Source organism: Anabrus simplex, chromosome 6 (assembly GCF_040414725.1).
Source record: "Anabrus simplex isolate iqAnaSimp1 chromosome 6, ASM4041472v1, whole genome shotgun sequence".
Classification (NCBI taxonomy): domain Eukaryota; kingdom Metazoa; phylum Arthropoda; class Insecta; order Orthoptera; family Tettigoniidae; genus Anabrus; species Anabrus simplex.
In genome coordinates this window covers 152,398,078-152,414,414 of record NC_090270.1, presented here as the reverse complement: position 1 = coordinate 152,414,414, position 16,337 = coordinate 152,398,078, and the positions used below count along the sequence as shown (strand labels likewise).

Sequence of the window (16,337 nt, the reverse complement as noted above, 5' to 3'; positions counted from 1 at the left end):
GTGCACTGCCCGGCTTCATCCTCTGTGAGAAGTAAACAAAGAATAGTCATTCAGCGCGTATGTGTGTGTGACAAAAGTCTTGTGATGGAACAAGTAGCCTATTGATGATTAAACTTACTGGCAGGGGAAAATAGTCTTCAGTGAATTGTTTTATTTCCTTCTCGACATTTCCGTTACTTTTATGGAAATGTTTGTGTACACCAATGGCGTATGCTACAATTGATATCTCAAACTGGAGAAAGAAAACAGTTCTGAAATCTATCGTATTATAACAGGCATTTAAAGCATGCGAATACTCCACAAATCAAATTAAAATCATACTTGACACACCTTTCTTTCCCCTCTTCCTTTCTCTTTAAGAGCATGGTTAGACTAATGTTCTTTTTAAAAAAAATGCAGGCAACTTTATTTCCTTTTGATGCAACAATTTATCTGTTCTAGCATAGGCTTATGTGTTCATTACGATAGCTGGATTTTTTTTTTTTTTTTTAAATCATTGCTAATTACTTTTCCCTACCAGTAAATGTAATCCTCTTTTAATGCCATAACTTTCAGTTGCAGTTATCCAGAATAGGAAGTAGTAACTTTTAGTAAATAGTTATTACATGAACTAAAATATTCCATGTAAACTTAGTGAGCTCAATTTTAAATATGTTATGTTATGTTTGTTTGTTTGTTTGTTTGTTTGTTTGTTTGTTTGTTTGTTTGGGTCATGTCCACAGATTGGTTTGATGCTGCCCTCCATGCCACCGTATTCAGTATTAACCTTTTCATTTCTTCATAACTTTACATCCACTCTGATCTGCTTGTCATATTCATACCTTGGTCTACCCCTACCAGTCATACCACCTACACTTCCCTCAAACCAGCTAAACAAGTCCTGGTGTATCTGTAAAATACCTCTCTGCTACTTCAGGTATTGTAAAACAGTACTTTTGAATCTTTACCTAGGGTTCCGAATGCCGACCCACCTACGGAAGGGTCACCTCCAATCATTCTCCTCTCATCAGTTCAATTCAGTATCTCTTCATTCATGATCCAGTCTACCCATCTCACCTTCAGCATTCTTATGCAACACCACATGAAAACGTAAAGCTGGCTGCAAGAATGGACTTTTTTGCAGATAGAACTTCCTTTCAGGAGGAGGTCCTACCTAGAAGATTTAGTCAAACTTGACTAGCCACATATGGATTAGGCCTAAAACTTTCAGATTTAAAAAAAAAAAAAAAAAATCATATTTTGTTCAGTATTGGGAAGTATATCTGTTAGCATATTGTAGGTTTGAATCTTGATGCTGACTTTGGCTTAACACTCGCTCCAGTAAGTGCCATCGTATGAAGCTAACCTGTTTTCAATTCTAAGACATCTATATCAATGCGAATTTCCATTACACTGCCACAGTCCCCTTAATAATGTAAAATATCTGCTTTCACATAGGCTTACACAAAACTGATGATCACTAACATCTGGAATTTCTGTTATGAATCAGCTTCATCATTGACTGCATGATCTCCTGGTCAGAGATAGGGTGCTACCTTCTAGTTGGCCCAGGGAATGAAAACATTTCCTAGATCCTCGCATGAAAAACATGCTGGCTGTATGCATGGATGAGGGCAGTAGAATACATCTACAATATCTCCTGCCTCATCGAAGGTAACTCGCATCCTGGGACCCCAGCTGTGTCTTCCACTGGTTCCTCACTTGCGATTTTCCTTGGTCAGTTCTTGTTCTTTTCCAACCCCAACAGTATTAGGTTTACGAGGCCTAGGGAAATTCACCATTTTCACATCATTTGTTTTTTAGCAGATCTCTCCATTCTTCAAAGGATCAGCCTTGTTTTCTTTTTTAAATTATTACTAACAGACATTCGTTGCCAAGTTGTACTTTCTCTTAAAACAAAAATTACCACCACCACCTGATAAATTTTCACATCAACATTTACTGTTAAACATGGAACAGAGTTAACCTTCGGGCGGGTACGCATGCAGCAAATTGGTCGTTCTTTTAAAAAGAACTGTGCTACTTTGCTATACTCCTGTGAGGGACAACCACATCCCTAAATATTCTATAACTACTATCTAAGACATCAAGAGGCAGGCCAACACTACCTCAGACTTGCAGAGAGGTTGCACAATTCATTACACAAGTTACCTATGATCAAATACAGTAGAGACAATACGCGACACTCTGCGAGATATCGAGGGACAGCGATTAGAGCTCTATCTACCGGAGTGACCTGGGAGTTACTGATTCTGTCATAAGAGCATGTGTATTTGTTTGTGAAGTTTTTGGTGTTATTTATGTGTTTGCATTAAGTTGACATAAGGAAATAGTAGCGTGTGTCATTCCTTTATATCTCCTCTCAGTATGAGTGGAAAGATATTTGCTGTGTTTGGCTGCAATGACTATGAAGTGCAGAAAGACTTGTGGTCTTTCTTCCATTTCCCTCGTGACAAGAAAATGTAAGTAAATATTTTGTTTACATAGATATTCTTCCAGTTACAAAGAGATTTGTATAGTACTTCCAACATTTCTGATCTGTGCAATCCATATTTTAATTGGTTTAAAATATAATCTTATTTTATTGTATAGTGCAGCAGTTAACCTTCAGTGCTGATGTGTTGTTGTAAGTGTGATCTGTGGGTTTTGATTTCATTCAAGAAAATGCATATGTGTGTGGCTGGTTGTGTTCCAAGTTACCCCATTTGGAATGCCATTATGCATTGTCAAGCACTGAAGGAAATATGGGTGATTTAAGAAATGTTCATATTTTGTTGAAACAATATGACGATGCAAATTTCCTTTACCCTAATGTAATGGCAATTATTGCTTATAGGGAAATTTTGAATGTTCTTGAGGGTAAGTTTATAGATTTTCTTTCTGTTAGTAGGCTTCAAGTTAAAAGGAAAATTGTCCAGCTCTTAAATATAAATTCATTGAATCATGTGTGTAAGAGATGTGTCAATATTTTTTATTGACAAGTGTCCTAATGTGATTATTATTTCATATGGCAAAATAAGGATACATTGGAAATGTACATATTACAATAAGCTATATGCAGTATTTACAGATCAGGTAAATTAAAATGTAATGTCCAGTGTATTCATCCAGTTCACAACTTCATTGGTGGCACTGTTTATATCCTGAATAGTTCCCTCAAATCTTCTTCATGGGCACTCCGTAACAACGTGCTGGATGGTCTGGGAAATATTGTCACAATCGCAGTATGAGTTATCAGCTTTTCCCCAGTTGTGTAGCCAGAATTTGCATCTTCCGTGGTTTGTCCTAATTCTATTTAAAGATGTCCATGCCTTTCTAGGTAAATTGAAACCAGGCGGAGCTTTACATGGATCGATAATTAAACCCAGCTGATCAGGATTTGAAGAAGACCATTCTTCTTTCCAGGACTGATCAGGATTAAAATGTGATTCAGCAAGCCTTTCTCCTTATTTCCATGATGGGTTCCTTGATTTCAATCTCACCGTTTTCTGAAATTTGCTGTCCTGATGTAAGGGTAATTGAGAGTTGCTGCGACATTTCTCCCATTCTCTTACCAGAGCTGCTTTCCTTCATATATAAGGGGGGTGGATGTTGGATAACACAGGTAGCCATTGTAGGAGTGTCTATTTGATAGTGTCATTTAGTTGGATATCAACTTTTTCAGTATGCGCGCTGTTAAGCCACACAGGACAGCAGTATTCAGCCACTGGATAGACTAGAGCGAGTGCTGCAGTTTGTAGAACCGAGCGTTTCCCCCCCAACCAGTTCCACTGAGCTTATGCAAGATGTTGTTTCTTGTTTTTATCTTTTCTGTGGTATTATGAAGATGTTGTTTATACGTCAGTGTCCGGTCCATTGTGATGCCCAGATATTTTGGGCAAGGATTATATTTTAATCGTTGGCCTTTGAATTCCACTTGAGGTGTGTAGTTGGCTCTATTATTGTCTAGATGGAAGCGGCTAACTTCAGTTTTATTCACATATTGAAATATTTGCTCAATGTACGAAGAACCTCTGTAAGTACAATTTCTGATGTTTTCTGATGTTTTAAAGTCATTGGATTGGGCAGTCAGAGCTATGGCATCTGCATAAATGAATTTCCTGGAAATAGTTTCTGGGAGATCTGCAGTGTACATGTTGAACAGTAATGGAGCAAGAACTGAGCCTTGTGGTAAGCTATCATTCAGTACATAAGGCTTGCTCACGCTGCCATTTAAATGTACCTCAAATACTCTATTGCATAGCATGTTGTTGAGAAGTGTCTTACAGGAAGTAATGTTCAGGAATTTCAAAATCATTCCTTGTCGCCAAACTGTATCATAGACTGATGTCAAGTCCACAGATACTGCAATGATCTTCTTCTTATATTGAAACCCGTTCTCAATATGGCTGGTGAGTGCCAATATTTGTTCACAGCAGCTTCGTTCTGGTCGGAATCCGGCTTGTTCAATTGGTATATGTTGGAAGGCTGTTGTTGAAATTCTATTATGGATCATTCTTTCAATTAGCTTATAGCATATGCTTAAGAGTGCAATTGGACTAATCCTCTGGACATTTTCCACTTTTCCCAGGCTTTAAAATGGCAACTATTTTGGTTCTCTTGAGCAGGGATGGAAATCTACCATTTCTTAAGATGTCATTAAAGAATTTAACAAGCCATTCTAGAGTTCTTGGGCCACAATGTTTTAGGAACTCTGGATATATTCTGTCCAGTCCAGCTGCTTTGCCTGGTTTAATTACTTTCAGAGCTGTTGAAAATTCTGCAACAGTGAATTCTCCTGAGAACTGGGAGGTTGTGTTAGCCAGAGATAGTTTCGTTCTTAGCTCTTTTTTTTTTAGTTTTTTTAGTTTCATTTTTATCAATATTATCTGGTCTCTTGGAAAGACTGACAATTCTATTGGCTTCATCCTCTGAAGTTACTTTGACTTTGACCTCTTATTAATATATCTAGGTGTGCTACTTCCAAGCTTTCTCAGAAGAGTCCATGCATGGACTCCTAATGTGATGATACAATGCTTTTAAATGAGAAAAAAGACAAATCTAGCCGTGAAAGTTCAGGTAGGAATACTAAAGCTAAAAAAGTAATGCATACATGAAAGATCAGGCCCTTTCACAGCAGTCCATTTCACATCTTGGTTATATGTCTAATTTCAGTCTTTATTTATTTATTTATTTATTTATTTATTTATTTATTTATTTATTTATTTATTTACATAGTTTACACCCACATTGGAGCACTTAAATCAAATCCAAATACATTTATGTTAACAAAGAATTAACTGAAGATTTAGCTTGCATCATCTTCTCCCTTTCCCAAAACCTCTTCATTCTGGCTGACCTGGCTGCCCTTTCTTCATCAGATATGACAATATTTCAGTCTTTAAATAATAACCTGTTAAATAAATGTTCATTTATTTATCCAGAATTGCTTTAGCAACTTTGAAGTTAATATTTTAGTAACACTTTCTTTCTAGACATAATTTATTTATCCATTTCCGTATATGCATTTCCATTGATATTTGAATTTAGCACTAATTTTCAGGTCACTCCACTAGGAGCACCACTTGCGACTTGTCTCCAATTTTAGCAAGGCTAAATCCGGAAGTGTCGCGTATTGTCTCTACTGTATTTGCTATGATGCAGTAGCAGGTTAGACCGGCCACATTGCCGGTGCACACCTAACAGTGATAAACATTTACCAGCCTCCAAATACAATGTAAGTATTTATTTCCTTAATTCTTACCTGATGTATAATATTATATAATGAGTTGTTCAAATATCATATATTTCAATGTGATGTATTTTTCAAATAGGCCTATTTATGTATTACACCTCTATTTCACTGTCCTTCCTCTTACTCGCTCCTCTATTTCTCTAGGTTATGAATACCTACAATTTACTCAATCATTACTTTTTGGTTTCAGAGAATGTTACCTCAGACCTGATGATATTTCTACAAATATTCAAGAGTTGGAGGAAGAAGAACCAGCTGGAAGACAGGGCGGAAGACAATGAGAACTATCCAGATTTCGAGACTGAAGAAATACACGAGGATGATCACGGCAGTGAGTCTGAAGTGGAAATTGAAAATTATGACGATGAAGATGCTGAAAATAATGAGAGATTTTGTTCTTTTATCAGTAAGTATGGAGAAACATTGTGGGCGAATGAACCTGCGGCAGATATTGTAAAAACAAGGGGAAGAAACAGTATCAAAACTTTTCCTGGTGGCTGCCCATCATTGTTTGACAGATTTAATGTTTTTCACTAATAATGCCCCTTGGTATTATTGATAGTATTGTTGAGAACACCAATGTCTACATTCAGAAAAAAGGAAACTGGAAGTCGAGAAAGGGATGTTAGATTGACTGATATAAATAAACTTTGTGCTTTTTTGGGGGCATTATTTTTTATGGCAGTCAGAAGGGAGAATTAAACGAATCTATAGGTCATTCCAAGTTAAGAAAACAATATTACTCGTATGACAACAAGGTTACCATATCGAACAGCTCTGCTCAATAGCATCACGGGAAAATGGTGGCACATGAATTTCTGAAACTCAGCATTTAAGTTCAAGATAAAAATAGGGAGAAACTAAGCTGCAAATTATTTTCATGAAAACTCAAGGGTGTGGGGGGTTTACAGGGGCTATTTTTGGTTTGTACAGAATCAGGGGTAAACTACGGCACATACAAAACTTCAGCATTGAAGTGTAAGGCAAATTGGGGGAGAAAATAGACAAATAATTATTTTTATGGACTCGAGGGGTGAGGGGTGCATTGTTCTGTCGGAAGTGCGAACTCAAACCCATGAATATTAAATTGTACAGAGTAATATTGTAAAGACACAAGGAAAAGCACGAGGCAAAGTTTAGATTGCTGTAACCGGCAGCAATACCAGTGTGTATTTATGATTGCTGTAATCAGCGGCATTACAGAGAGAGAGTGATATGAAGTCACGCGGCTCGCATGGTGCGTGGAAATTTACTAGTAAGCAAGTGTATCACAAGTATTGGATATAGGCGACACGTGAGAAATCATAGAAGTTCTAGAAGGAATGTTATCTTGTTGACAGACAATAGAAATCACAGGGAAGAAAAGGATGTTTGACATAGTGCGGTCACGTATGCAAGATAAGGAGTATAAAAGAGGACCAGCCAAAAGGAAAGGAGGCACCTAGGCAGGACAGTCATGTAGTTATTGACGGAGCCTCTACTGCGCTGCGCTCATAAGAGGAGACTCGAGGCATAGAGTCTCAAGTTTAATGGAGGAGTCTCAAGATAATAGAGGAGAGACATCCGTGAACCTGCAACGCCGTATACGCAAGGCTGACTTATTCTTCTAAGTTAATAAGACCAGTAGTAAAGTAATAAGTTTTGGTCTTTGAATATAGTAACGCATCAGGTAGAACGCGAGTAAAAGGACAGTAGCTCGTGGTTTCCCGTGCCTAACCAGAGACATTAACTTTAAGTGTATATAGTTGTAAATACTGCAAGTAAGAGATAATATATATATATATTGAACGGAAAAGGGGAACAGTTGTCTCTCAACTTAGTATTCACCAAGAAACCTACCCACCTGCTCCTAAACGGTAGCTGACCACGAAAGCGCCATCCGCTCGGCTGCACGACAGCATTTAATTGCATTTAATAAATTTCCTTAGGCAACTCAAGGTACTACTGTGCTGTCATATCGTTTCACAAAAACAATAGTAAAAAATTAAATGCAGTCTTGAAAAAAAAAAGTGCTAAAATTAAAATGTGCTTGACAAAGAACAGCTGAATAACAAAACCAAGCACAGATAAAACACATGGCAATTTTTATATCGGTACAAGTCATGCCATGGTGTTTCACTGCACACCACGACACCAAAATCTCCAGTAACAACTTCTGTACAGTAAGAAAATACAGTAATAGAACACACACATACACTATGCAATACACAACCAAAGCTAAATATCTGCCTTTAGACAACCACTTTCTGTTACTCACCGAACGTTCTGAATCATAACATAAATAAATCACAGTATTAATGTTAAAAGAAAGAAATTATTATACGTATAGGCTAATCAAATAACACTCAGTCAACACAATACAAGTAGGCCTGTGCACTGGCATAAAAGCTAAACAGCACATGCAACAAATAAATACCATACACAACTTCTCTACAAAAGAAATCACTCTATTAACACACGAGAGGTCGCGCCCGCAGCAGTTTGCTACACTTTTTAAATATTTGTAAACAATTTTGTTGCTAGCCGTTGTAGAGCTTAGGGCGCTCGTTTCATCCCTCTCCTCCCTCTCTTTTGCCTGACATTGATTATCGTCAGTGTATTGCGTGCTGCGTTCCGGAGTAGTTTAAGTTTTCTTTCACTCTCGCATCTGCCGTGGCAAATTGCCTTCGTGTGACCCCTCGCGTAGTGCATTCTTACATGACTGCATTTCCAAGAAGTTCATGAGGTTTATGGTGGCTTTCAGTGAAATGTGGTGCTGTAGTTTTATCTTGAATTGTGACCAAATCATTCATTAAAATGTACAAATGCAAACGTTGAGGCAATTTGCTCACGCGCGACCTCTCACGCTGTTTAAAAACTCACATAATTTTACCAGATTTTGCAAAACAGTTCATTAATTTTTTACATTGAGAAAATATTGTTACTGGGGAATTATATTAATACTAGTTGAAAGGCAGTTAAACAGGGTACATATTTATATTTTTATCAGAGCGTTCCCTGCAAAAGGAAAATAGCAGCTCATTAAAATACTAAGCTTGAGCAATTTGCCTTCGCGCGACCTCTTGCGTTATAAAATGGGCACAACCTGTCGCATGTTAATGTTGAAAGAAAGAAATCACACACGTAGGCTTATCACATAACTCTCACTCAACACAAGACGAGTACGCACTGATTTAAAGCCTAAAAACACACATACAACAAATAAATACTGTAGATGACTTCACTACAGAAGTGAGCTGCTGGCAATTCACAGACGGAGGGACTGCATGAAGCTTGTACCAGAGCAACAGAGAAGATGGAAAATGAAGGAAGGCAACAAAGCGATGGCTGTTTCCTCCAATGTGCTTCCTCCCTATGAATGTATTTATGAAAAAGGAAATGTTATGTAGTTATTTTAATAACTCACGAGCAAAAATGCCTCATCCTTTTTATCTGTCTTTTATAATACGTTACAATGTATAGTATCCCTTAATCACAAGGAATTATGGGTGTGTCACACGGGGTGTATTCGCTCCTTGTTTGTCCGTAAGAGCAATACTGTTTTCTTAACGTGAAATACGCTATAGTTGGATCATTTGTGACAAACGGGACTGAGTATCAATTTTGCGTGCTAATTTTAGCAAAAGGCGATTCCGACTTATATTGCGATGTATATGATTCAATGATATCAATACAAGAACGGAGTGAAAGATTGGCTCCAATTCCAGAAATTCTGAATAAATTTGTCCTCAGTTCACAACAGTCATATTATTCTGGTGAATTCATGACCGTCGATGTAATGCTGGTAGCTTTCCGGGGCCATTATAGATTTGTGTAGTACATGTGTAAAAAAAAAACAACAGCCAAATACGGCATCAAAATGTATGCTATATATGATTCTTGTACATTCTATACGTACAGTATTGAAATTTATTGTGGAAAGCAAGAAACTGGCCCTTATGCTACCACCAATAAGCCTGTCAGACTGACAGATCCCATCAAAAAACTAATTGTAATGTCACAACAGATAATTACTTTAGCAGCTGTCCTCTAGCAGAGGATTTGCTGAAGTACGGGTTGACCTTTTCGGGCACCCTGAAAAGTAACAAATAGAGATTACCCTAGAGTTTGTGGAGCATAATTCTAGATCAGTACCCAGACGTTACAACCTGATATGACTTTGATCTCTATGGTGACAACGAGAAAGAAAGTAGTGCTCATCTTGTATACGATGCTCGACGACAATAAGACTGATGAAGAAACTATGGACTATAATGGCACCAAAGGAGGGGTGGACACAGTGGACCTCATGTTTTCAAAGTGCTCCACTTCTAGAACAACTCGAAGGTAGCCAGCCAGTGGTGGTATTTTACCATCTTCTTGATGTGGCTGGGATTAATTCCTACTAGATCTTCAAGGCCAATACTCATAACAGTGATTTGAGGAAAACAACTTATATGTCCAACTTAAGTTTTGCCCTGACAGAAAAAAATCTAAAATACCAGGCCACAGTAACCTCTCTTCCTCGAGAATTACGTTGTTTTCTAGAAGAGTACGAGGAAGAACTTGATCAGGTTGAAGTAACACCTTTCACAATAAGACCAGTTTCTTTTTATTGTGGTAGATCTAAGAACAACCAGACTCAGATGTCCTGCAAGAAATGTGCAAAATATGTATATAAAAAGCCTTCAGTCCAAGAAATCCCATCCACCTCACATGCACAGCCTGAAGTAGAGGATGAAGATGAAGACCTCTAATTGCAATTGGAAATGTGATAAAACTATTACCTTGATGTGATATAAACTGTACAGAAGTGATATATTTAAAATATTATTCTTGTTGAGATGTTTGTTGACTTTTTTTTCTGTTTGCAGATGTGATAAAACTTGTTTTAAAATAAAAGTTACTTGCTTACATAATGTATCTTTAGTGTACCAATTGAAACCCCATTGAATTCCATGTAAACAAACACTTCTAGCTTTGAGAAGTGAGCGAGAATGTGAGCGGCTGAAATGCTGAAATGCCGAAGTGCGCCAACTGGAGTGCCAAAGGCGCGCCTGCCTGAATGTTAAATAGGCAGCATGTAGATTATTGAATCCAGATAGCATTCAGTGTGTAAGGTTACCAGGTGATCACCAGCCTTTCACCAGGCATGAAATAGAAAACTATACAATGTTGTTATCCTGTTTACTGTGTAGATATTAAGAATGAAAGATATTAACACATTCACGCCCATCATCTGAGCGGCTATTTAAAGGGGTGGCCCAGCTATTCCAGCTGTTAGTGGCAGAGCAAACAACAACAAATTCTTTTCACAATAAGTTCTAAACTAAAAACGATATGGAAACAAAATTTTCCACATACCTTAATGATATCCTCTAGTATCTCTGTAGGGTGTGGTAGGTAATGTCACACTTTCCTGGGTGAATGCGAACACCACACTTTTCCACAAAAATAGCATGTTTCACTATAATTTTATTTTTGAAGTACACTTTGCACCTTCTTCAGGGGAACTTGACTATATTTAATGGTGGAAACTTCAAGAGAATATGCTCTTTTCTCTTCCCATTTAACCTAAATGATGGATCCTTGGCCTGTGCCCTTTTTGGCGGCAAAATCGCAGACATTGACTTGGAACTGATGAAGTAGATGGAGCTGAGATTTTGGAGAGAAGGGACTGTACTTGTATGTCGGATTCACTTTTCCCTTCCATTGACAATTGCCTGGTGTTCCTTTAGATCTTTTGGTACACCCCTATTTGACCTTATTGTTCCACATACGGCAGTGTTCAGTTCATGCAATTGTTTCGTGAGTCCAACGCTATTTGTAATAATTGTCCATATAGACTGTATACCCCTGGCCAAGATAATTTTCACCGGGCGAGTTAGCCGTGCGCATAGAGGCGCGCAGCTGTGAGCTTGCATCTGGGAGATAGTAGGTTCAAATCCCACTATCGGCAGCCCTGAAAATGGTTTTCCGTGGTTTCCCAGTTTCACACCAGGCAAATGCTAGGGCTGTACCTTAATTAAGGCCACGGCCGCTTCCTTCCAACGCCTAGTCCTTTCCTATCCCATCATCGCCATAAGACCTATCTGTGTCGGTGCGACGTAAAGCCCCTAGCAAAAAAAATAAAGATAATTTTCAAGTAGCTGAAAAACTGTGCTTTGTAAATTTGCATAACTTGCATCATTTATATTGTCCCTACACGCCAAGTTACACTTCAGAACGTGATTATACCAAAGGATTATACACACGCTTGTGCAATCACAAACCAACTACGCAGATAGTTGTGCCAGCACTAGGCTACCTTCAGAAACAAAACAAAGAAAGTGCATTGGGAGGGAAAATTGCCCTGGCCATGTGGTTTCTGGTGAGTAGAAGCATTCATAAGGGTATTACTTTCATCTCTCTCGCACATATTTGTGATCAAAATAGATCCCAGCTGCGTAGGAACGGCTCCAGTTCAAGGTTGCGCTTATCCGGGCTAACTCAGATACAGTCCACAACATGGTCACGTGCTGTAGGCAATAACTCGGATATGGGCGTGAATGTGGTAAGGCCTTGTCTTCAAATATGCTAATGATATGAAATGTAAGGATAGCATTGAATAACTTTTAGTGTGCCCTATATTTTTCACTGGAATGATTTAATTTTTAAAAGGCGTAACTGCTCTTTGAAACACATTGGAATAAATTTGTAGCTTTGCATGTCATACATATTATTGTGCAGTTCTCAAAAAGTCATTGACATTTACCAAGAGAGTTGGGTGTGAGGTACAGGCTTTTTAGCTGTAAGCTAGCATTCAGGAGAAAGTGGGTTTAAGCTCTACCATAGGCAACCCAGAAGATGGTTTTCCATTGTTTCCCATTTTCACACCGTGTTTTCTACCCTATTGCCACCGAAACCATACTAGTTCGAGCAATGTTTAAAAATACATATACGTAAAAGGAGAACCATTGACAGTTAATATTTTTGATCAATCATTCATTCTATAGGGCAGTTTGAAACGGTTCCATATGACATATTACCGTGTGGGTGATTTTTTATTTTATTTTTCACTTTTGTCTGTACTATACATCAAGTCTGAAGTGTTTCATTTAAAGATAAAAATTTCATAATGTTCCGTATTGAAATGTATCACAATGAAATTGAAATAATAAATAAGGTAGTTCAACCTATTCAATACAAATAAATATGAAATGTAGTATTACATTCCTATTTAATTAAAAGTGGAAGCGGTACCAGTTTCGACCCTAATCTGGGTCATCATCAGCCGAATAAAATGCAAAAAACAATTCATAGGTAAATAAGAAATTAAAGAGTTTATCTTTCACAAAAACAGTTGAAGAGGCAAAATATTAATGGGGATTGGCACTGTGCAATTGCATCGTTTTTTTATAATTATACTAAGACTTTTACTCTCATTCATCAGACCAATTTTATTGTACAATACCTACCTGCCTCATTAGACTATAACGCCTCTATGCGTTATATTATGCCATCATATTTTACTCATTATTCATCTAGCTCTTAATGTAAAATACAGTCAGTCATTTGTACTTTGCAATGCATGTATCATGTATACAATTTTATGTTATGTACCCTGCTCACTTTGTGATTTCTAGCTGATGATGACGCCATTAAGCGTCGAAACCGATACTAGTAATAATAAATAACATGTTGTGAACACCTTGTACAACACACTTTGTATTGAATAGGTTGAACTTTCTTTAATTCTGATTGTGAATCCTTGCTGTACAGGTAATGTAAGGTTCATGCACGGTGTCAAGTAGAGATGATTGCTCTTCTTTCTACAGTAGTGAGCAGAAACTTTCTGAAACGAGTTAATGAAGGCACGAACGTGGTGAACAACTCGTTCTGGAGTTATATTTGGAGTTGGTCGTCCAGACCTCTGATCTCGCCCAAGTAGGATCCGTGAGGGCTCTTATACTGCAAAGCCGCGTTTACCACACTCTTCGAAATAGCAAAGGTATTCAGAAAAAATCTTTGACATACTTGAACTGCATTTCCAGATACATTTGGCAACGTATACTTCCTACTGACTTCTTTATTGAATTCCGAATCAGGTTGCCTTTTACTCTTCCGTTGAACAGGTTGCTCACTAACAAAGTTGTACAACATATTCTTTTGGTGTTCGTTATTTTCAAAACCATAATATTCGTCGAACGGTGTTTGTTGGTGTTCTCGAGTAATGTTCGTTAGACATCTGAATCTGAATATCAATATAAGGCAGCAAGCAGCAATCGATTGGAACGGTCAAAAGATTTATATTTTGAGTACTTCTGACAATTTTGCCTAAATATATTGTTTTTGCCAGTAAAATAGCACATTTTCGCATATTCATACTAATTTCGCATTTTGTCTCACTTCTATTTATGCGTAAAATTTATTTTATTCCACATTAGAATTACCGTAGGGTTGGATTCAGTACAAGATTCAAAAATTTGCATTTATTGCAAATGCAATTTTTTCAGGTCCCTATTATTGGGAAAGTGCAATTTTAGACTTGTTGTGAACATGGGCATCAAGACACAGTGCAATCTGAAATATTTTGCAAACTTTGTGTCTGTAAAAAAGCTTTTCAATACAAGGGTTGTCATGCTCCTGTTCAACACTCAGACTATGCTTGACATATACACTGACTGACACAGCAAATGCAACACCAAGGAGGAGTGGTTCGAAAGGGATGAAAGTTGGGGAAAAAACAGAGACGGCACGGACGAATAATTGATGTTTATTTCAAACCGATATGCAGGTTACACAATGCGCACGGCATCGACTCAGTAGGATGTAGGATCACCGCGAGCGGCGATGCACGCAGAAACACGTCGAGGTTCAGAGTCAATAAGAGTGCGGATGGTGTCCTGAGGGATGGTTCTCCATTCTCTGTCAACCATTTGCCACAGTTGGTCGTCCGTACGAGGCTGGGGCAGAGTTTGCAAACGGCGTCCAATGAGATCCCACATGTGTTCGATTGGTGAGAGATCCGGAGAGTACGCTGGCCACGGAAGCATCTGTACACCTCGTAGAGCCTGTTGGGAGATGCGAGCAGTGTGTGGGCGGGCATTATCCTGCTGAAACAGAGCATTGGGCAGCCCCTGAAGGTACGGGAGTGCCACCGGCCGCAGCACATGCTGCACGTAGCGGTGGGCATTTAACGTGCCTTGAATACGCACTAGAGGTGACGTGGAATCATACGCAATAGCGCCCCAAACCATGATGCCGCGTTGTCTAGCGGTAGGGCGCTCCACAGTTACTGCCGGATTTGACCTTTCTCCACGCCGACGCCACACTCGTCTGCGGTGACTATCACTGACAGAACAGAAGCGTGACTCATCGGAGAACACGACGTTCCGCCATTCCCTCATCCAAGTAGGTCTAGCCCGGCACCGTGCCAGGCGTGCACGTCTATGCTGTGGAGTCAATGGTAGTCTTCTGAGCGGACGCCGGGAGTGCAGGCCTCCTTCAACCAATCGACGGGAAATTGTTCTGGTCGATATTGGAACAGCCAGGGTGTCTTGCACATGCTGAAGAATGGCGGTTGACGTGGCGTGCGGGGCTGCCACCGCTTGGCGGCGGATGCGCCGATCCTCGCGTGCTGACGTCACTCGGGCTGCGCCTGGACCCCTCGCACGTGCCACATGTCCCTGCGCCAACCATCTTCGCCACAGGCGCTGCACCGTGGACACATCCCTATGGGTATCGGCTGCGATTTGACGAAGCGACCAACCTGCTCTTCTCAGCCCGATCACCATACCCCTCGTAAAGTCGTCTGTCTGCTGGAAATGCCTCCGTTGACGGCGACCTGGCATTCTTAGCTATACACGTGTCCTGTGGCACACGACAACACGTTCTACAATGACTGTCGGCTGAGAAATCACGGTACGAAGTGGGCCATTCGCCAACGCCGTGTCCCATTTATCGTTCGCTACGTGCGCAGCACAGCGGCGCATTTCACATCATGAGCATACCTCAGTGACGTCAGTCTACCCTGCAATTGGCATAAAGTTCTGACCACTCCTTCTTGGTGTTGCATTTGCTCTGTCAGTCAGTGTAAAATTAGTCTTTAATGTTCTGTGGTATAAGCAGTTAGTTTTAGTCTCAACAAATCCCGGTGATTCTTCCGGTACAATACAAAGTGAAGATACTGGGTCAAGCTGTAGTTCTTCTGTGCCTGTTATTAAACTCTATATAGTTAGAAGAATGTGGCAACAGTATCTGAACTAGCTTGGTTTATGAAGTCTGTGTGTTGCAACTTTTCTGCATCCTCTTGCAACAGGGTTGTTCCAACCAATTTTTCTTTAAGCCCTAGGAAGATGAGATATTTAATAACTGATGCACTGGGACCAAATTTTCAGCAGATGATCTGAGATTATGTTGGAACCTCATTGTATTCAGTTTGTTTTGATGAAACAATGAATGTTGAAGACAAAAAAGAGCTTCAGATATTGACAAATAGAATTAAGGAAGGTTCAACCTTTTCAATACAAAACGTGTTGTATAAGATGTTCACAACATATTTATTATATTATTAGAACCGGTTTCGATGCTTATTGCGTCATCATCAGCTACAAAAATCACAAATGGGCAAAGTACATATCAT

General features: G+C 39.1%; 1 protein-coding gene across 3 annotated transcripts in view; it reads left to right on the top strand.

Annotated features, from left to right (window-relative positions):
- The window catches only part of LOC136876221 (sperm-associated antigen 7), a 95,066-nt gene that overhangs the window by 6,476 nt on the left and 72,253 nt on the right, over positions 1-16,337 (top strand). Inside the window, exons 1-2 of one of the 3 annotated variants that reach the window (XM_067149988.2) lie at positions 5,930-5,986; positions 6,020-6,140. The exons of 1 other annotated variant lie outside the window; for it this stretch is intronic. In XM_067149988.2, the coding sequence (XP_067006089.1) occupies positions 5,945-5,986; positions 6,020-6,140 (163 nt within the window). In that variant the 5' untranslated portion in view covers positions 5,930-5,944. Of the gene's footprint in view, positions 1-5,929; positions 6,141-16,337 lie in introns of those variants that run through there. One more of the 3 variants, XM_067149987.2, reaches the window with a different exon arrangement.